This window comes from Herpailurus yagouaroundi, unplaced genomic scaffold (assembly GCF_014898765.1).
Source record: "Herpailurus yagouaroundi ecotype Mexico unplaced genomic scaffold, PumYag 77, whole genome shotgun sequence".
Lineage (NCBI taxonomy): Eukaryota > Metazoa > Chordata > Mammalia > Carnivora > Felidae > Herpailurus > Herpailurus yagouaroundi.
In genome coordinates, this window is record NW_024412388.1 from 4361089 (window position 1) to 4382624 (window position 21536).

The window sequence follows — 21536 nt, forward strand, 5'->3', positions numbered from 1 at the left end:
ACACACACACACACACACACACACACACACACACACACACACACAGGCTGTGCACAGCAGACAGGAGCTCCTACTTCCCTGAACGCCTGCTGGCCCATCAGGAGGGGATATTTGGCTGTGGCAAGTCAAGACACACAGATGCATGGTGACCCCCTGGCCACTCCATGTCTGCCCCATGCTCCCAAGGCCACAGCCTGGCCCAGGGAGACCACGATATAGCAACACCGCACTGGGCCCTGGGCTGGATATCCTGGACTCAAACCCCGTGCCGTCCCATAAACTCCTTACCCCTCTAAGCCTCTGCTGCCGTCTATGAATTAGGGATGACAGTGGTGCCCATCTCGAGAGTCAGACAGTCATAGAGATGGACTCCTGCCCAGGAGGCAGACCACACCCAGCTCGGGGGCCCTGACGCATGCTAACTATTGTCCTCATCATTCCCCCCAGACAGCTTTAGGGCCGGCTCCCTGCTAGGAGTGGTCCCTGGTCCCGACTGGCTGTGGGATCCTTAGATCCCAGGGCCGTGGGCCCTTCCTGTGCCAGCTCAGGCGGGAAAGGCATAGATGGGACCTGCAGAGACATGTGCTGAATGCCCAAGTATTGCTTTAAACAGAGAGGGTGCGGGGCGCCTGGGTGGCTCAGTCGGTTGGGTGACCGACTTCGGCTCAGGTCACGATCTCACGGTCCGTGAGTTCGAGCCCCGCGTCGGGCTCTGGGCTGACAGCTCAGAGCCTGGAGCCTGTTTCGGATTCTGTGTCTCCCTTTCTCTGACCCTCCCCCGTTCATGCTCTGTCTCTCTCTGTCCCAAAAATAAATAAACGTTAAAAAAAAAAATTTTTTTTAAACAGAGAGGGTGGGGCCCCCCGGGTGGCTTAGTTGGTTAAGCATCCAACTTCAGCTCAGGTTACGATCTCACGGTCTGTGAGTTCAAACCCACGTTGGGCTCTGTGCTGACAGCTCAGAGCCTGGAGCCTGCTTCCAATTCTGTGTGTCCCTCGCTCTCTGCCCCTCCCCCTGCTCACACACTCTCTCTCAAAAACAAGTAAACATTAAAAATAATAAATAAGGGGGGGTGGAGCTGACCCCCCCACCCCCGGCTCTTGCACCTGGCAGCAGGGTGAAGACACACTGCTGGGTGAGCAAAGGGTCCCTCTGACAAAGCAACACTTCCCCAAAGACCCAAAGTCTCCAAAAAGCCCTCCCCTAGTCTTTTTTTTTTTTTTTTTAAATGTTTATTTATTTTGAGAGTGCAATCAGGGGATGAGCAGAGAGAGAGGGAGACAGAGAATCCCAAGCAGGCTCCACACTGTCAGCGCAGAGCCCGATGTGGGGCTTGATTGGGACCTGAGCCAAAACCAAGAGTCGGACGCCCAACCGCCTGAGCCACCCACATGCCCCTCCTCTGGTCTTAAGATGCAAAACCCCCCTTATGTAGGACAAATTCCTTTCTTAATGAATGCCACATGAGAACCACCAGGGTCTATACAGCGGGATCCTCAGGGTGGAAGACAGGCAAAGCAACACGTGGTTTAGCTTCTAGAGTCTCAGCTCTCTAAAAGGCCCTAACTCCACTCAATCAATAATCCAAGGATCTAACTCCATCAGTCAGGATCCCTTGATCAAGAAAACCTAGAAGCCCACAGAAACTGTTCTAACAGGTGAGAAAGACCTAGCCTCGGATGCCAGCTTGGCCTGCCTCCTCATCTGTGAAATGGGAGCACAGCGATGATGCGCTTTAGCACGGGGCCTGGTAAGAAAGGCTGTGGAGAGGCCTCGGCTTCAGGATACTCACCTGATGAAGTACATAAGTCCGTTCAGAGTCACCGTCTTGGGGGCAAAGGACCAGGGTGGGAGCGGGCCACAGTCCACCAGCGACCACAGGTCCGTGTCCGGGTGGTAGCACTGCATCACCATGGTCTCCTTGCCGGCCAGCGAGCCGATGGCGTAGAGGCGGCCGCGGCAGGCGGTGGTGGAGCAGTTGTCCATGGGGTAGGTCATGGGCTGCAGGGCCTCCCAGGAGTCGGTGGTATGGTCGTAGCGCTCCGTGCTGTCCGCGGCCACCACGTACAGCAGCCCGTCGAGCACGGAGGAGCTGTGGTACTCACGGGCCTTCAGCATGGGCGCCACCTCCGTCCACTCGTTCACGCTGGAATTGTACCTCCACACGCAGTCATAGAGCCGGGAGCCGTCAGACCCACCTGCCGGGACGTGCATCGCACAGGTCAGCCCGTGCGGACTCGGGGGTGAGGCACCCACGCGGGCCTCGATGAACTTCCCAGAGCGAGCCTCCCAGGGCAGGAAGTAGCCTCACTGGGTTTCAGCACATGGTTTCAACACATGGGTTCTCTCACCAAAGCCCTGGCTAGAGGGGCTCCATGCCGGGGCGGGGCGGGGGAGGGGGGGTGGGGGGGCTGAGGCAGTGCAGGTGCCGACCACCGCCCAGGGGTATAAGAGCTTCCTGCCACAAGAACACCGCCAGTCCCTGTGGGTCAAACAAGGGCCCTGGAGTCAGAATTCTAAGTAAACAGCAATCGCGGTCTGGACCCCCACAGACACTGTCCAACACCCCAACTGCACCAGGACCTGGGTCTCAGAGCCAAAACTTCTGGGGGGCCACAAAGCATGTGGCAGGGCCCACACGGCCTTGTTTGTGGAATTCTAGCCTTTCTGGGCAGCCGCAAACAAGGCAGGGCCAGGACAAGCCGATAGGAAATCTACCTCACACTGCAAGCAAGAGCCCAGCACGGAAAGAAACGCTACGGGGGGAATCCTGGGGATCCAGTTCTTGATTTAGGCACAAGTTACCGACATGTGCCTCGTCCAGGGGAAAAAAAAAAAAAAAATCAATCAAGTTCTTTCTACATTTCTTTCAAAAAAAGAGCCAACCACTCACTGCCCCCCGGGGTGCTGGCTGTAATCATAAGTTAAACCCAGAACATTAGAATTCCCACAGCCTGAAGGGATCCCCAGAATCCAGGGGCGGGGTCACATCCCCCCTCCCCAGAGCTGGCGCCACAGGGCAAAGCACGCATGACATCCTGTCTCACAGCCTTGAGCTTTTTAAAACACAAAGCTCTTACAAAGTGCACTCTGCCTGCTTTCTTCCTCCTAAAGGATAACTGCATCCAAGGCAGCTGAAACCAGCTTCCTTGCCCCTGTGAAATTCCCTCCAGGCAGCTGTATGGAATGACCCAGCCACCTGTCTAACCCCAAAGGATTAGCTGCTCAGCTGAGACGTTTATGGAAGGGTGTGCAAAGTTGGGGTGAGTCTAACCAGTTCTGGGAGGGAGTGCACTGGCCAGACTTTCATGTGTTGGGAGGGCACACAGTTCCCGAACACAGGGCCAACCAACCCCAAACTGGAAAGCGACCAATTCCAGCATATTCCAGCAAACGCTGGAACAGAGCAGCAGGCCAAGAGCTGAGCACGTCCTTAACCCAAGGTTTCTCCACTCGCCAACTGGTGGTGCGTGTGGGGCTGGGGAGTGGGAACACCAGAGCTCAGAGCTGGCGTTCTCCTGAAGGTGCCACGCGGGGCACAGCCTCAGTTCACTGACTGATAACAGCCTTCTGCAGGGCCCAGGGCTGCTTGCCGAGTCGGGTTCTTTCCTTATATAGCTGTCACAGAGACCGCCCCTCCTCACCCCAGGGAAGGAGGTAGCCCCATGTCTGAACTGGGATTTATCTTTAATGAAAAATGTGGGAGATGCCCAGGACCGGGGCAGGATGGGACCCGCCCAGCATGACTCGGCAGTGTTTTGGGGTTTGAGCCAAGTAACTGGAAGAAAACCTCTTAGCATGTGACCATGTTTACAGTCGCTGACTAGGGAGCAGCCTAAACACCATGTGACCCCCCCCCCCCCCCAGCGACCAGCCTAGGTGCAAGCTTGAGGGAACCCTGTCACTGGTGACAAAATGAGCGTGTCAAGGGGCCTGTGGGGCTCAGCTGTGTGGGGGAAATCCCCAGGACGGGAAATGGGTTGTCTAATCGAGTGCCAGTCCCCCGCCTGTCCCTGGATTCCTTAGGGAGAAGAAGAAAGCGCCCATTGTGCAGGGTGAATGCCCCAGTATCCTCTAACCAAATGGGGGTGGGGGCACCTCCCGGGCAAGGAGTGGGCTCATCTGTCATCTAGGCTGCTTACCCTCCCCTCCCCCCCCCAACATCGGGGAACACAGAGACCACAAGGAGCTGCTTGTCGCAGCTCACACAACGGACTTCCAGGTCGAAAGCACCAGCTCTCGAAGCGTACCCACTGGCCAAGAAGGGGCGGGGGAAGGGAAGGGGCGCTCGCACTGTGGGGCGGTTCTAGGATTCCAGGTTCGGAAAACGCACTCTCCCAAGGCCGCAGGAGACTAACACCCGGGGCCCTCCCGGCCGGCCCCCGGTCCCCTCACCCGTCACGTAGATGTCGTTGCCCAGCGCCACGATGCTGTAGCCCCCGCCCAGGTGGTCGGGGAACTCGGCCAGGTAGCGCCACTGGCCCGTCTGTGGGTTGTAGCAGTCGACGGTGACCAGCTCGTCGCAGTCCTGGTCGCAGCCACCCACGAGCACGAGGATCTCGGCGAGGCCCGTGGAGGGGCGCGGGCGCATGCGGGGGCAGGGCCCGCGGTCGTGGCGGTCGTAGCGCGCCGCCTGGAAGTCGCGCGCCTCGCGCAGCAGGCGCAGGCAGGGCGGGCAGCGCGCCACCAGCGGCTCGGCCTCGACGTGCGCCAGCAGGTAGAAGCGGCGCACGAAGGGCAGGCGCACCGCCTCCAGCAGCTGCGGCCAGTGCGCGGCGCGGCGCGGCGGGTCCGCGCGCACCCAGCGCAGCGCCAGCTGGTAGGCGGCCTCCTCCTTGGGCACGCACAGCCCGTCGTCGCGCAGGTAGCGCAGCAGGCGCGCCAGCGGCAGGCGCTCCAGCTGCTCGGGGCCCAGCTCGCCCACGTGGCGCAGGATGAAGCGCTGCGCCGCGCTCGCCAGCCCCGCGCAACTGAAGGCCTCGGCGAAGTCCTGCATGTCCAGGCAGTTGGCCAGGTCGAGCTGCTGCTGCAGGAAGGCGCCGCACGCCTCCTTCACGGCCGGGAACTGCAGCAGGTCGGCGGCCCGCAGCAGCGGCTCGGCGTTGTCGCCGCTCACCGCCACGCGGCCCGTGTAGCTGAAGTCGAGCAGCAGCTGCAGCATGTCGGGCGGCACGCCGTGCAGTCGCACCCGCTCGGCGCGGCTCTCGCGCAGCTGCCCGGCGAACATGGCGCGGAAGTAGGGGCTGGCGGCCGCCAGCACGGCGCGGTGCGCGGGGAAGTCGCGCCCGCCCGCCGCCTCCAGCGTCACGTCCAGGAACTTGCGCTCGGCGCGGAGCTGGCTCAGGCCGCGCAGCAGGCTCAGCGCGTGCGCGGGGTCCGAGAAGGGCAGCACGGCCAGGGGCGCCGGCCGCTCCATGGCGCCGTCGTTGGGGTAACTAGGACGAGCCGCGGCCGGGGCCAGCGGGAGGAACGCCGCGCGTCCCGCGCCGCCGCTATAAGTACCGCCGGGCGCCGCGGCCTCGGGGGCGGGCCGGGAGGGGCGGGCCGTCGCTGGCCCCGCCTACTTAACCCCTCCGAGCCCGGCGCCGCCGCCCGCCCCATGCGCCCGAGGCTGAGTCACTACCGCCCGCCCGCGCCCTTACGGGGCTTCCCGCGGCCCCCCGTCCGAGCCGGGCCTGCCGGGCGTCGTGTGTCCTCTCCGTCCGGGGTCGGGGGCCTCCAGGGCCCGCCCACGACGCACCGGGCCGGGCTGCGGGGCCGAAGCCGGCGGGGGCGAGCTCGGCGCCCGGAACCGGAGCCGCCCCTTTCGCGCCAGACTTCCCTACCCAGTCGGCGGCCCCTGAGCCCCTGGGCGGCTCGCTACAGTACCTTTTTCTTGTTTTGTTTTTATTTTGTTTTGAATTCCACTAGTTCCGAGGGTTGCTAGTTAACCTTATTGCCGGGCAGATCTCAAAAGACAGGATTTTTACAATTCAGGACTAAGGCTTGAACAAGTATAAGCTTTTTTAGGTGACGTTTTTTCTTGGCGCACTTGTAAGTGACACGGGGCCAGACGCCAAGAATCTGCTCCACTGTGTTCCTGCAGGAGTTTCAAACTTGACTAACTCGGTCATTAACTTTCGTCAGCGTACGAGGCGCACTTCTGGTTGCCGATTCATAGAGACTCAGGCTCCAGAGCTGCCTTCTGAGGGCGCAGGCCCGCGCGGGCTCGACCCCCAGGCTCCTCGCCCCCTCTCCTGGAAGTGGACGTGGGGAAGGCAGAAAACTTGAGGGTAGGAGACCGCCGTGAGAATGCAGAAGAACGTGCTATTAGGTTGAACAAAAGGCTCAAGTACCAGAAAATTATAATAATATAAATAATGTAAATAATTCCGGCGAAAGCAGCAGTTTTTCCTATTCCAGGAGAGGGGACGCTAGGGGCCTGGGGACACTGCCTTTAGCTCAAGGTCAGACAGGGGACTGCCTGAAAAACCAGGGATGTGGGCGTTCAGGAGCGTCACAGTCACTTGTGGGGTGACTGTGAAGAAAGGAATCTTCCTTAGTGTGGTTCCCGTGAATACAATACCAGGACTCCACTTTCAACGTAACTAGGTGAAAAAAATTCCCTCCCTTGGAAGCCATGTTTTTTCTTTAGCAGACGCTTTGCTCGGTTTTAGAAAAGACTCCAGTCCTTTTGCTTCTCAGAAGAAACCTGGGTTTTTGTTATTTAGTAGCCCCCACCCATGCCCTGTGGGCCTCGCAGAAACATTCCTGGTGAACGCCTCACCCACGCGCCCACGTGTGTCCCAGGGCGGGCCAGGCACCCGGGGGTTGCTGTCATTTCTTGGTTCCAGCTGAGTGGGCACAACCTTTGGAGAAGACATCTTGTTTTTCCTCCATCTCTGAAATGCGAACTGCAGGCTTTCTCTTGTGCTTTGAATCTCATCATCTTGCCCTGAGAATGTGTCTGGTCCAAATTTCAGCATGGGAAGCACAGGCCTGAGTGAAAAAAAACATTCAGGTACCCAGGCGGCTGCGTGTTGCCCATAGATGGACTGTTCACACAGCTATTAACGGCAGCGGCAGCATTCCTGGGCCCAGGAGCCCGGCCAATAGCTTACTTGCACAGGCTTTGTGACAAGAGAGTCTGAGTAGCCAGGAAGTGGGATGTTTGTAGGGAAAAGTACTACACTCCCTCTGGGTCAGAACTTGTCCACCTTGCAGAAAGCAAAGCTTTCATAAATCAAATAATGTTGCTCTGGTGAAGGACGGAGTCCAGTTTTGTGTACTTAAACAAATCAGCCTTACTGTGAAGTCCTGAAGAAATAATGATGCATGTATTTATTGGAATAAGATATTCGTGCTACAGTGTCGAGCAAAAAATCCGATTACCCGTAGTATGGCCCAGTTTGTTGTCTGTTCATATGCCCACAAAGCAATTGTGAAGGTAACATATTCTGAGGTGGCGAGGTTTCATTGTTTGTGCTTGCCTGTGTTTTTCTCTTTCTGTACTAGATAGACATACTCTGTTTGGTGAGATAATAGTTGAAAATACAATTAAGAATTCAGTTCTTGAGAAAAAAAGGTATATTATTAATATCCTGGACCTAAAAGGGGAGCATTCGAAGCCATGTGTACATATCTAAGGCAACATAGGAATGTGGTTAGAAAATAAAGGAACAGATTTAGACCCATCAGCTGTGTTTGGAAATTTGAATCACCCACTAACCCAGGCATGCTATCTAGTTCCTTTTCTCACTCATCTGATCAACCATAAGAGTTCAAGATGGTGGGGGAGGGGGGCACATGGGTGGTTCAGTTGGTTAATAGACTCTGTTCTGGCTCAGGTCATGATCCCAAGGTTGTGGGATGGAGCTCCGTGTTGGGCTCCACGCTGAGTGTGGAAACTGCTTAACAATCTCTTTCTGCCCCTCTCCCCCGCTGGCTCTCTTGAAATTAATTTTTTTTAATGTTTATTTATTATTATTATTTTTAACGTTTATTTATTTTTGAGACAGAGAGAGATAGAGCATGAATGGGGGAGGGTCAGAGAGAGAGAGGGAGACACAGAATCTGAAACAGGCTCCAGGCTCTGAGCTGTCAGCACAGAGCCCGACGTGGGGCTCAAACCCACAAACCGCGAGATCGTGACCTGAGCTGAAGTTGGATACTTAGCCAACTGAGCCACCCAGGCGCCCAATGTTTATTTATTATTGAGAGACAGAGAGAGACAGAGCATGAGCATGGGAGGTGCAGAGAGAGGAGACACAGAATCCGAAGCAGGCTCCAGGCTCTGAGCTGTCAGCACAGAGGCCGACGTGGGGCTCGAACTCACAAACTGGGAGACCATGACCTGAGCCAAAGTCAGATGCTTAACCGACTGAGCCACCCAGGGGCCCCTCTCTCGAAATTAAAAAAAAAAAAAAAAAAAAAAGTTCAAGATGGGAAAGTGAGAAATTCATTCACTTAAGTATGATCGAGCCAGCAAATTCTTCCAATGTCATTCCACATCTGGGCACGGTAGAAACACTAGTGTTCAGTGAGAAAGGTGTTAACTCTAGTCAACAACCCATAGTTTGGGGGGAAATGTTTGTATTTAAAGATTAAACTTCTGGGGGGAGGCTGCTGAGGCAGGGGACACAGAAAAAAAAATTAAATTTCAACCATGAAAGTTTTTAAAATTTACCTCTTCCAATATCATGAAAATGGTCTTTGTCTGAGAAAGTAATGTGATTTAACAAATAATGGTACCATTTCATTTCTAAAAATTTAAACTATGCAATTTTGATATTTAAATTCTAATTTTAGGCAGACAGGACAAGAGGTCATGGAGATCATTTTATAAAAGCCGGTTATCCTGGGTTTTTTTTTCCTTCGAGAACATTTAGAAGCACATACTTACACATTTATACCATTAAAAAGAGAGTATGCCTTTTCTCCTATTGTACACCCAATTCTTTACTGATTCTGAACCATCTCAAGTGTGATTTGTAATGAACTTACTAAACTTTCCTTTAAGGAACGCTATAATATTCTCTATTTATTAAGTACGTTATTATAAGTAAATGAGATACAGTAGGTAAAAACGTTTATTTTTATTATTAGTTTTTTAATGTTTATTTTTGAGAGAGAGAGAGAGAGAGAGAGAGCGCGCGCGCAGATGCCTATGAGTTGGGGAGGGGCAGAGACAGAGGGAGACACAGAATCTGAAGCAGGCTCCAGGCTCTGAGCTGTCAGCACAGAGACCCACACAGGGCTCAAACTCACGAAACCTGAGATCATGACCTGAGCTGAAGTCAGAGGCTTAGCCAACTGAGCCACCCAGGTGCCCCTGTAGGCAAAAACTTACAAACAGTATCCAGCACAGTGTTAGCTATGAATCCTTGTATGAGAAGTTCGTTTGACTTATTTGTTTATAAGTTATTTCCCTCCCTATATAAAGAGGTGACAATACATGGTATAAAAATTATTTATTAATGACTTAAGATTATTCACATGTATATATTCATACAGTGGTCAAGGTACTAAAAGTTAAAAACAAGATGATTTTGAGGAAGTTTTACTTTTTTTTTGGTCTCTTGGAGATGGAAGTCAGAAAAATCAGAAAACGGGATGGGAAAGATCCACACGAATTCCTAAGAATATTCTATTAAAGCTGAACCACCAAAAAGTCATTTTGGGAGAAAGAAACCTCTGGTTATGTTCATACCCACACTCAGGTACTGAGTTATAATGGTAGGCAGAAAGCTTTCCAGAATGTTCCCTAAATGAATGTGGTATAGCTGTGAGATTTAGAAAGGTGAAGCTATATTTGGTAACCCAATTAAAATAACTACATTCTCAAGTTACTTACTGGGAAACTACGGTATTCTTAGTATTTTAAAACTTGTCACAACCTGTGCTAACGTTGGCTTTTTTCTCCCTCTTTTCCAAATAACTGTAATAATCAGCAGGTATAATAATAATTTTTTTTCCCCTAAAGGCAGAAAACAAGGAATCACAGTCTCCAAGTATCTGGCTACTGTGGCTAATGCTCTTGCATTAATCCTTGAATTCCAAATTTGCCCCCTGGAGCCCAGGAATAGTACAAGGACACCTGAGAAATAAACTAGACAAACCAACTACATTACTTCAGTGTTTGTGCTTGCCTATATTTTCTGCCTTTCTGTACTAAATACATATAATCTGTGTATTGATGAGATAATACAAGTACATATTATGCTACTGACTTTGGGTCAATTATTGGTATTATAATCCTTCCTTGAGTCTAGGGAAGGGAGGGTAAATATTCATGTCTAAACCTCCTCCAGAGGGCTAAACTTCTAAGAGGAATCAAAGGAAGGAGACCAAGAAGGTCCTCCAGGAAGTTTTTGGGAGTGCAAGGCGGGGAAACAAGCAGACATCAGGAAGTACTGGTCATATCTGTGTACCAAGAACTACTGTTTGTTAATAAGTTATTCAAGAAGTATCTATCAAACACCTATTCTGAGCAAGAATGATCCCTGTTACATGACACAATTCAGGTTTGGAATTTTCTTTCCTTAATATGTCTGAGTGATTCCATTCAATATAGATCCCTGAATTCTAGGCTTTTGTCATCAAGTCCATTATTATTACCAACAAGTTCTTCACTTCAATTTCTTAATAGGAGGAGGATTTAATTAACATTTACTCTATGAATTTACTATGGGAATAATTAGCAGTTAAAAAAATTCCCTTTTCGTTTACTTGGACTTCACCTCCAATTAATACTCTTTTTGGCATTTACACTTTTATTTATTTATTTTTTATTTTTATTTTTTAATATTTTTCTGTATTTTTTTTAAACGTTTATTTATTTTTGGGACAGAGAGAGACAGAGCATGAACGGGGGAGGGGCAGAGAGAGAGGGAGACACAGAATCGGAAACAGGCTCCGAGCCATCAGCCCAGAGCCTAACGCGGGGCTCGAACTCACGGACCACGACCTGGCTGAAGTCGGACGCTTAACCCACTGCGCCACCCAGGCGCCCCTGGCATTTACACTTTTAAACCAACAAAAGAATAATATCCCTTCCCGGCCCTTTTTAAAATTTTTTAGGTGTTTATTTATATTTGAGAGAGAGAGTGGGGAGGGGCAGAAAGCAAGGGAGACAGAGAATCCCGGGCAGGCTCCATGCTGTCAGTGCAGAGCCCCATGCAGGGCTCCAACTAAAAATGGTGAGATGGTGACCCAAGCGGAAACCAAGAGTCAGACTGAGCCACCCAGGAGCCCCGGTCTTTTCTTATTCAGGCAAAACAGGTTGCTGCTGGTAATCTGACCCTGGGCAACACTGGCTAACCTCAGGACATTTGCTCTGGCCGTAGTGATCAGTTAGCATTCTAAATCCTGCTAAATCACCTGAATGTGACAACTGGGTAAGAAGCTGTTGATGATGTTTCCACAGGCCAAGTTCAACGTCTGTTTTTAATCTAACTTCCTAGATCACCTCATTTTGTTATCGCCGCTGTGGCTCTCTCCAGTCCGGGAAGACATTGCTGAAATTACATTAAAAAATAACAGCAAAAATAGTAAACTATCATTTTTTGAGAAAGGAACTGTGATAAAAATTTTAGAATTTAGGAAACTGCGGTTCAGAAAAGCATTTCTAAGACAAACCCCGGTCCTTTAACTACTAGTTTCCTTCGGAATTATTTTAACAATCTCAATAGTGATAGTCAACCAACATAGCATTCACTCCCTCAGAAATAACCTCCAAGAGATTCTTCCAATCATCTTTTTCGATTTAGTGAGTCAAGGAGTCGTTTTTGTGATTCAAATTAAAAATTTTATGTCACTCCTCTTTAACACAGTTCCTTTGTCTTCGAAGCTACCAAACATGTTATTGAATCATCTATAGGCTTTTTTCTTTTAAATGCTTATCAAAAATGTTCAAGAACGATCAGGCCTCCTCTGGTAATTTTATCAGAGCGGTTAATTTTCAACTAAGTGTTCAATGTCAATCAACCTTCAACATATAAAGTTGTAAAATACTCAGCGGTCCAGCGTTTAAACACCGCAAACTTCTCAATTAAATATCAATAAAATCAATGTCAATACCAAACATCTTTACTAGGTTTCTCCCTCACCCACTGTTGTAATCCTGTGAGAATATATTCAGAAGATAATGCCATTAACGTAAGAAAGCAGGGGCAGTCCCAAGATGAGGCAGAGAGGAAAAAAGAAAAAAAAAAATCTAATTTAGGCTAACATCTTCCAAAACATCGATGATGCTAGCACAGTTTCTAAAAACGCAGTAACTCGGCACCCCAAAGTGGATCCTACAGATACCAGGAGGTCCTCGGTCCCGCCGCCCCAGGACCCGTGGGACAGGAGTGGGCCAGAATACCCCCACCGCGAAAACAAGTTCGCACCGCCGACCCGAGCCCAGGGGCGGCCGCGACGTCAGCGCCTGTCGCCCCCGCCGCCCCCAGTCCCGCCCGGGCCGCGGGGACCACGGTCCCACAAAGGTGCCCGAACCCCAAGTCCCAAAGGAGACGCCAGGCGTCGCCCCGGCCCTCCTGGTCCAAAGCCGTCAGCCCCGCCCCCACCCGCCGAGGCGACCCCCGCCCCCGCGGAGACCGCGGCGCTACCGCTCGCACCGCCCCTCCCCCACCGCCGAGCCGGAGCAAGCCTCCGCACCTCCCCCGCTCCGGCAGCCTCAGGTCCCGGAGACACCGCCCCCAGAAACCGGGCAGTCGCCGTGGAGCTCTATGGGGCTTGTAGTCCGCGAGGAGGCCTTTGTGCGCCTTAGAGGCGGAGCTGGGACCACTACTTCCACAATGCCCCGCGCCCGCCCCCGCGCCTTTGGCTTCCCGTCGCCCACAGACTACATCTCCCGACAGCCCTCGCGGCTCTCCCGCCCTCCCTCCCGAGACACGAGCCGAACTGGGCGTCAGGTCGGGGAGCGGGTCGGGTTCCCGCTCGCCGCCGCCACCGCCCCCCGCAGCGACTCTCCCGCCTCTCCCGCCGCGCCGGCCGCAGGAGCTGCATCGCCAACTCTGCTCGGCCGTGGAGCCGCCGGCCCGGGAGCACAGAGCCCGGGACGCAACACGCCGAACCCCTCATCACCTCCAGCCGGGGCGACCCCTCCCGGGTCCGCCCTCGTTCTGCGCTGCCGCCGGAGCCCCCAGCCCTGAGCGGCTCCGCGGCCCGGCGCCCGCACCCCGGCCCCTGCACTCCCGTAGCCGCCGCCCCCCACCCTGAACATGGACTCCGACTCTTGCGCCGCCGCCTTCCACCCGGAGGTGAGTGAGGGCTGCGTCCGGATCGCCCCTGACCACCCCCACTCCAGTCCTGGCGCTCCCCGCAGCCGGACCCCCGCCGGCCCAGCGCCGCCCTCCCCTCCCCCGGCCTTCCCTCGTCGCCCCCTTGGGCGCTCAACCCCGCCCCCCACTCGGGCCCGCGCCCGGTCCTCCCAGCCGGCCCTCGCCTCGGCGTCCCTCCCGCGGGCGTCCGCGTCTTCCCGGCGCCCGCTTCCCTCGGGTCGCCGCGCCCACCCCTCCCCGGCCTCGCGTAGCTCCGGGACCTGTCTGCGCCCCCGGCCCCTCCCTGCCGGCTTGGCTTACTCCTTCCCCGCCCCCGGGGACTCGGTCCCAGCCGCCGCCTCGCGTTCCCGCTTCTCGGACGAGCCCCCTCCCCCCCTCCCGGAGGGGCTCGTGGTCCCCCTCGGACCGGGACTCCGCTCCGCGCGCCCCCGCCTGCTCCCTTAATCCCCAGGGCCCGGTAGTCCGCGCCCCGCCCCCTGACTCCCGCGCGGCCCCCGCCCCCTCCGGCTCCGGGGGCCTACTCCTGCCGGGTCCCCACCCCCGCAAACACCCGAATCGAGCCCCCCACCCTCCGCGCGCTCTCCTCCCCCTCCGGGGCCCCCGCCCCCCGGCCGCGGGCTCTCTCGCCCCGCCCCGGCTCCCCCTCCTTCCGGGGATCGGCCCTCGGTTCTCCCGGGCGGCCCCTCCGGCGCCCCCGCCTCGGTCCCCTCTCGCTCCCGAGGTCCGCCGGGCTCGGGTGCGGGTCCCGGCTCGAGCGGGTGGGGGAGGCGGCGGCGGGCGCGTTGGCTTGCCGCGCTGCCGCCTTGGGGGTTCGCGGGGCCCACCAGCCCCGGACCCCGAATCCTGCCCGGCCTCCCGCGCCCCCTCCCCGGCGGGATGGGCCCCGCACCTTCCGGGGCCGAGTGTCGGCGGGGGGCGGCTTCCGCGGAGGGCGGGGAGGGGGCCGCACCGCCATCTGCTTTTCCTAAAGGCGGCGGGGCGGCGAGGCGGGCGGGCGCGGTGGGGGCGGCGCGGGTCCCTCCGCCCCGGGCCCGAGGGCGCCGCCGCCTTGCGCTCCGCGTCCAGGCCCCTGACCCACTTTTGCGCGTTCCCCGCCGAAATAAAAGTTCGCCCCGAGAGTTTGAGGGCCGAGGGCCGCGGCCCTCCCACCGTGGCCGGAGCGCGGGCGGTCAGTGCTTCCCGGGGATGGGGGCAGGGTCTCTGCGCCGCAGGAAATTCCGGGTACCTCTCTGAGGCCGGTGCTCCGCCGACCTGCGCGCCCCTAGGGTCCCAGCGGCGGGGGGGGGGGGGGGGGGGGGGGGGGGCGGGGCGGCCCCCGGGGGCGCCGGCGGGGGGCTGCTAGAACCAAGTTGAAAAAATAAGCGGAGCCTTCGGAAGGAAACCTGCGGGCGGCGCGCCGGTGCCGCGCCGCTTTCTGGGCCCACCGTCCTGTGGAGGGGCTGGGCTGGGTCCAGGAACCCACCCCCCAGCTTTCTGTCCCGCTTTCACCCTAGCAGGGTAGGGGGTCCCTGGGTTCTGGAAATGGGAGCTGAGCACGTAAGGATGGGGTTGGGATGGGTGCTAAAATGCCTGAAGGAAATCTCGGTAAATAAGCTAGCCGAATAAACCAAAATTAAGGAGAGTTGTTTTGCTTTTTAGCAAATAAAGGTTCTTTCTCCCCGAGCTGCTCTTTTTCGGGGAGAAAACCCCTTCTTGTTAAGGACGTTTCTAGATTGAATGGAGACAGGACACACAAGCCAAAATCCTCTAGTATTTCATCCAGTATTCCTTCTCCCTGCAAGTTAAGCCTAGGAACAACGTTCCTGGTTTAATTTCTGAGTCGGGGAGCATTTGGGTGCTGGCCCCCTGGACGCTGGGTGTTGCAGCAGCGGAGGGCCGAGCGGAAGTGGCCTCTCCTGGAGGAGAGGGCCCAGGAGGAGGAGGAGTTCCTCCCTGGCTGGGGAGGGGTCAGACCTGAGTTGAGTTCTGAAGGGTAAGAAGTAGTTGACTTTGAAATCACTTAAAAATATTTGGATTACAGCTGCAGCTGAAGTTTATTTTCAAAATGGAAAATCTGTAGCAAAAACACAGTTATTAGAGCTCCTGATAGGCCTGCAGACAGTGATAATGTTGGAAAATGCCACAGGAGCACAAGAAATAGATTCTTGTGCTGCATGTTGTTATCTGCCCACCAGTGCCCCAGTGTTTGCCCTTGGCAAAACACCACAATACCCTTCTTTCAGCCTCCTGAGTACAGTGCTATTTCTCGGACCCAAACCTACCTTATCTTGTTTCTGGAGTGTTTGTAAATCTAACCGTGTATTTTCAAGTGGTTGACGAGAACATCTCCAGCTGGCTTAGTTTTGTTTCTGTGGTTCCATCTCCAAGTGCCTACTTTCAAACACACCCCGTTTTCTCGCCTGCTAACAGGAGTGCTCCCCCAGTTACAAGAGGCGCAGGACTGTGGAGGATTTCAACAAATTCTGCACCTTTGTCTTGGCCTATGCTGGCTACATTCCGTATCCGAAGGAGGTAATCTTCAGGGCCACCCTTCTTGCTGGCAGTGAAGCCAGTGGCAGGGTGGGGGTCTGGAACGGGTGGGGTGGGGGGACTTCAGACGGCTGTCAGGTAGAAATCTTTCTAGGAAACTTAGACCTGTCTGGGAGGTGGTTTCTAAAACTCAGATAGAAAGCATAGGCTTGTCTAAAAATGATTTAATAAACTTTAAGCGTTTGCTTGCAAATAACATGTTTCCTGTCTGCCCGCTCTGAATGTCCGGTGCAGATGCAGTGCCTACAGTGGCCGGGCGGCGTTCTTGGTCTTTATGATCTATGAGACAGGTGCTGTTATTTATCCCCATTTTAAAGACGAAGACGCTGGGGCACTCCTCACCCTGGGTTCCAGGCTAATTACAGTGGCAGAGCCTGGGGTTCAGCCGGACGGTTAGGCCCGGTCTACACTGTTCTTCTGGTGAGCAGCTCTCCACTTGCTTTGCACACCATGTTACAGTGTCTTCAGGGACTTGTGGCCCAAATCCCCTGTGTTTTAAGGGATTTCTTTTCTCCTTGCTAAGTAACTAACGGGCAGGACTGAGGACCACCATGGTCATAGTGTTGAAGCTTGTATTATACAGGTCTCAAAAGAAAGGAAAGTTTATTAAGAGGTCAGAGTCCAGCATTGGCTTATCACTTCTGTTTGCCGTGGACGTGGATAAGTGTGTCTTTTGTACCACGCAGAGTGTTGCCACTGTTTGTAAATAAAATGCTTGACTGGTCTGAAGGAACCACAGAGATTAGCTCATGGCTTTGGAGCTATGATTACCTACTTTGATTTTGCAGTATTTGGGGGGATGTCTCCAGTTTTGAAGAAGAGTGTCAGGAAGCTCCCAAAACTAATTTAAATTCACTTAATTAAAAAAAAAATACACCCCTTGGGAGGACAAACAGACAGGAGATATTACAATCGGGGAAAGATAAGGGGCTTTCAGAGGGTGTCCTTGGCACTTTTCTAGATACTTACTGGGCATCGAATGAGTTCCTGGCTCTGGTCCAGGGGCTGAGGGTTCAGCAAGAGAAGGTTTTCCTCCTCGGGGGTTAACATTCTATCTGGAAGGTCACGGTAGAGTGCTCATGACACCATTCCTAAAGAGTACTGCCTGTGAGAGCCGAGAAGGTCACGGTTCTGATAGCCCTGGTCTGTAGGCCTGACCGGCTGCGGACACTCTGCCTGTGGCTAGCTCTTGTTGCCGGGGACCGGCCGAAACACTCGGACCCCACGCCTGTGCTTCTGTCCTTTCAGGAGCTCCCGTTGAGGAGCAGCCCCAGCCCTGCCAACAGCACCGCTGGTACCATCGACAGTGACGGCTGGGACGCTGGTTTCACCGACATGGCGTCCGCGGTACCCTTGCCGGTCTCTGACCGCTGCTTTGGCCACCTGCAGCCGAGCCTCCTGCAGCGAGCCAAGCCCAGTAACTTCTTGCTGGACAGAAAGAAAACGGACAAGCTGAAGAAGAAGAAGAAGAGGAAGCGGAGGGACAGTGATGTGCCTGTGAAGGAGGGGTACATGGGGAGCTTGCTGAAGCTGGAAGCCGCTGACCCATATGTAGAGACCCCCACAAGTCCCGCCCTGCAGGATATCCCCCAGGCTCCCGGCGACCCCTGCTCGGGCTGGGACTCTGACACTCCTTCCAGCGGATCTTGTGTCACGGTGTCACCTGATCAGGTCAAAGAAATAAAGACTGAAGGCAAACGGACTATTGTCCGGCAGGGAAAGCAGGTGGTGTTCCGGGACGAGGACAGCACCGGCAATGATGAGGACATAATGGTGGATTCGGGTGAGTGGTCCCCGGAGGAGTGCCACGCGAGTGGCTGGTGGTCCGAAGAGCAGGGGGTGTAGGCAGGAGTTTTGGAACGGTCCCTTCCTGGCAGCGGGACAGCAGAGTGTGCCCGCCATCTCTAGGGAAGAAGGGAGAAGAAGGTGGACACTGAGATGTTTAGGAAGTGGTGGGGGAGGGGGTGATTGCGGCTGGAGACAGCCGAGATTCCGGGACAGGCCTCCAAATACAAAAAATAAGCTAGCTTCCTAAGTCCACCTCTCGTAGTTAATTCCTGGTGCCACACATTTCAGTGGCTTCGTTCACGCGTTTGCTCCACTTTCAGAGAGGGGAGCACTTCCGAGGGCCCTGCCCGTCTGATAGCCCTGCCCTTAGTGCAAGTTGAAGTCCGTGCATTTGGTGAAGATCGGGCTTTACTGCAGCTCAGCTGCCTGGACCCACTGGAGGAGCGGGTGGGATGGGGAGAGGTCACAGGAAGGTTCTTCCCCTCCCCTTACGTGTGTCTCCCCTTTTCAGATGACGACTCCTGGGACCTCGTCACCTGCTTCTGCATGAAACCGTTCGCCGGCCGCCCTATGATTGAGTGTAACGAGTGCCACACCTGGATTCACCTGTCCTGTGCGAAAATCCGGAAATCCAATGTTCCGGAAGTGTTTGTCTGCCAGAAGTGCCGGGACTCCAAGTTCGACATCCGCCGCTCCAACCGTTCTCGGATGGGCTCACGGAAACTGTTTCTGGACTGACTGTCGGTGCGCGAGGAGACCATGGGCGAGGAATCGGAAGGGACGATGGGCTTTTTGGCCCGTCTCTCAGTTGAGCACAGAACTCTCAGCTCTGGTGCGGGCAGACCCCTGCCATTCAGGTGCCTAAGCAAAAGGACAGGCTGTCCAAGGTATACCCTGTATATAGCCAGTGACTGAATAAAATCCTCGTTGGCCAAAGCTGCTGCCAGAGCCGTGTTCTCTGCAGTGGAGGTGGACTCAACACTCAAGTACAGTGGGTTTGGTTCAGCTGAAAAGGAGGGTACGTGGTAGTGGTGAACCCTTGCTGTCATTTTGTTGACAAGCTCCCTCCGCTGGGAACGGGTGCGAGCTGTTACCCGCTTCCGCTGTCTCGGGAGAGGAGATGTTCGGTTTCCCGGGCCTGTTAGTGAACAGCCATACGTGTAAGCTTTCTCTCGAGTGTAAGTCTTTGACCATAAGTGTCTGTACAGCAACCATCAAGCTGCCCCAACCTTCGTGGTCTGCCCTCTCTCCCTGCTGTGGTTGCTGCTGTCCCCCCCCCCCCCCCCCCCCCCCCCACCCCCACTGCTGGCTGCCAGCTAGAGTCCTCTGGTCTTGCTCTGGGAGGAGCCCTGGGGCGGGGGCCAGCTAACGATCCCTAGGTTTCCTTCTGTTTGTTAAAAGGGACAGTATGTGGCCACTTCTCGGTGGAAAAGGGGTTGGTTGGGGGGGGTTGAGGTGGCCCGTGTTCATAACTCAGTTTCCTGTTTTGCACGATGTAAAAAACCTGTCTTTTTGCACGATATAGCCAAAAGTATTGGCAGTTTTCTGCCTGGGTGCCCTTTTCAGTTGGTGGATGAGGTCCTGGGGTGCCTGGCAAGCTGTTCTCCAGCGAGAGGGCCCTTGGATCCGGTCCTCCTCTTTCCCTCACCTTACTCCAGTAGCAGCAGGAAGGTTAGGCAGTCACTGGGGAATGGTGTTCCTCTACATAATGAGGTAAGGAAAACTTGGGGGGGAGGCCTCTCCTGTGGTTGATTCTCAGTATGCTCTCACACAGGCTGGCCCGCTGGTTTCACGGGGCAAGGTTAGGATTTGAAGCCTTTTTTTTTTTTTTTTTTTGGTTTGAATTGGTGTGTGAGTGATAGGGTAACATTGGTCTCCAGGAATATACCATTGGACGGTGCAGACTTCCTTAGATCTGAATCAGGACCCTGGACTGGGGAGACTCCTGTGCAGGCCAGCTCTGGAGAAGCCAGGGAGTTTGCGCCTGCAGCTCCACAGGGCTCTCTGCTCAAGGGCAGGGGACACGGGTGGCTCTGGGGCCTGGAGGGAGAGGAAGGCTTCCGCTTTCTCCGAAGTTGACAGTGCTCTTGAGCAGTTCAAACACTCTTCTCAAAAATGTTTTTTTTTTGTAAATGGATGGGTGTGTTTTCATACACATTGTTTCTTGTGAAGCATGAAAAGGGAAGGATGCCCAGCTTGGTGGGTCATACTTACATTTATAGTGGGGGTGGACCCCCCCCAGTCTCTCTGTGGGGGGGGGGTTGTCTCCATGTGGCACCCTTGTGTGGGGCCACCACGGACGGGGACTCTTTGTATTCTCTCCCTTAGGCACAGTGGGGGGAGGTTGAACTCGAATTGGCTAATCAGAGCCCATTTTCTGTGCTAGTATCTTTCATGCTTCACCAGCCAACTGCCTTTTGTTTTGTTTTGTATTCTGTTGCGCATATTAACACAGAAATAGAAATAGTTTCTGAAACCTAGTTTATTGTGAAGATCCCCAAGGGGGAAGTTCTGCTGTAGAGAAAAATAGTGAGAAGCGGGCTTAGAACCAACCTTCTCCCCAGACAACTGTCTGGCTCTGATGAGGGCAAACGTCCAGGAAAAGTCGGAGAGGAATTTGCCAAAGATCTGCCCCATGACATTGCCTGTCCAGTGTCTTCACCGTGAGAATAGCCAAAGTTCCAAAGTGTTTTTTTTTCTTTTTTTAAAACTCCACAAAGTTTTAAAAGTGCATTTAAGAATATGTGTGATTTTACAGTGGGACTACCAGCCTGGGCGATTGCTGTATTGCTTTTAGAAGGTTCAATGCCTGGTGACGCCTCTGGAAGGTACTTAATACTCATTTTGATCTGTTTCCTTCGTTTCCTTTTTGTTCTTTTAACAGATCGATCTATCCCTGTGGGTGGTGTCTAGGAAGTCAAGACACCTTGGTTTTTGTGTTAGGTTGAGCTGGGCAGCTGCAATCAGCTTTATGCAAATTAGGCATGGCCCATCTAGGGGCTCCTGGTTGGTGGCTGATAAAGGGAGGGGAGGGAAAGATGTCACCCCAAAAGTAAGCCCCTCGCATTGGCATTGGCCAGGCCAGACACTTAACATCGTTTACATGGTTCTGTGTAATTATAAAGTTTATGTGTATAAAGCGAAGCTGTTTCTGTGAAACTGTATATTTTGTAAATAAATATATTGCTACTTTGAGGTTCCTGACTAGCTTCAGGTGTTTGTTTTCTGTGCTGAAGGGCGTAGCTGTGGCTGGCCCCCCCCCCCCCCCCCCCAACGGTGATCACACAGAGACTTGGGGAGATGAAGCCTGAGTTCGGTTTGGCAGGACGAAAAGTGCCCACAATGCTTCATATACCTCTCTAGTAAATTCTCCAGAAACAAACCGCAGTATGAATAGCTTTCACCGTTTCATCACACTGTGTGCATCAGCCTGAATCCCCGTGAGTGGCTACCTGCTTTGTAAAAACTGCAGCCTCCCGTGAGCTTCTGCAAGTGGGTTTGCAGTCTCCCAGGGGTGCTCGTCCTGCCCCTTTACGCTCTGGGGTCCCCATAGCCTGCTCCTTCTGTCCGCTGTGTCTGCCTACCTCTAACCTGAGACCCAATTGGTGGTCAACTAGTACCTCCAGTGACTTTTGAGCAGCCCAAATCTACGTTATTAACACCTGTTAAAACCTTAGAAATGCTGGCCAGCTTGGGCCGCGAGCCCTTCTCTCGTTTCCAGGTGTCCAAGGCTGTTTGGTGGGTGTGTCTTGATTCTTCAAAGCAAGAACCACGGGCTTTTTCGCGGATGGGTGGAACTTGCACCCGCGGCGCTTTTGGGGTGTCGGGCCTGAGCTGGGTCCGGGCGCACCCCCTCGACGGGGCACCCCGGAGCCCACCTGACTCTAGCGAGGCGGGCGGCCCAGAGAGCTCGCGAGGCGGGCCCAGGAGCCGAACAGAGGCAGGCCCGCCTCC

At 54.4% G+C, this 21536-nt stretch overlaps 2 protein-coding genes and 1 long non-coding RNA gene across 3 annotated transcripts in view; 1 reads left to right on the forward strand and 2 right to left on the reverse strand.

Moving 5' to 3' along the window:
- Positions 1-5483, reverse strand: part of KLHL21 (kelch like family member 21) — a 12535-nt gene extending 7052 nt beyond the window's left edge. The window contains exons 1-2 of the mRNA XM_040459965.1: positions 4396-5483; positions 1793-2198 (exon numbers count right to left, since the gene is read on the reverse strand). Coding sequence (XP_040315899.1) covers positions 1793-2198; positions 4396-5416 — 1427 coding nt within the window. The 5' untranslated portion in view covers positions 5417-5483. The remainder of the gene's footprint in view (positions 1-1792; positions 2199-4395) is intronic.
- Positions 5484-7458: 1975 nt separating this feature from the next.
- Positions 7459-12505, reverse strand: LOC121020074 (uncharacterized). Its single transcript, XR_005785911.1, has 2 exons — positions 11359-12505; positions 7459-7505 (listed from the first exon to the last, which is right to left on the reverse strand). It is a non-coding gene; the product is annotated as an uncharacterized LOC121020074 (long non-coding RNA).
- A 401-nt stretch (positions 12506-12906) lies between these two features.
- On the forward strand, positions 12907-20786 carry PHF13 (PHD finger protein 13). The gene is made up of 4 exons (XM_040459978.1): positions 12907-13244; positions 15675-15776; positions 17043-17577; positions 18094-20786. The coding sequence occupies exons 1-4, from the start codon at positions 13206-13208 to the stop codon at positions 18318-18320; spliced, it is 903 nt and encodes a 300-aa protein (XP_040315912.1). The 5' UTR covers positions 12907-13205; the 3' UTR covers positions 18321-20786.
- Positions 20787-21536: the final 750 nt, after the last annotated feature.

What these genes read in the sequence shown, in the direction of transcription:
- PHF13 (XM_040459978.1), top strand. Translation starts at nt 13,206, where the DNA reads ATGGACTCCGACTCTTGCGCCGCCGCCTTCCACCCGGAG. An exon ending in CCGCCGCCTTCCACCCGGAG is followed by an intron (nt 13,245 to 15,674) that starts GTGAGTGAGGGC and finishes GCCTGCTAACAG; the next exon opens with GAGTGCTCCCCCAGTTACAA. An exon ending in GGACATAATGGTGGATTCGG is followed by an intron (nt 17,578 to 18,093) that starts GTGAGTGGTCCC and finishes TCCCCTTTTCAG; the next exon opens with ATGACGACTCCTGGGACCTC.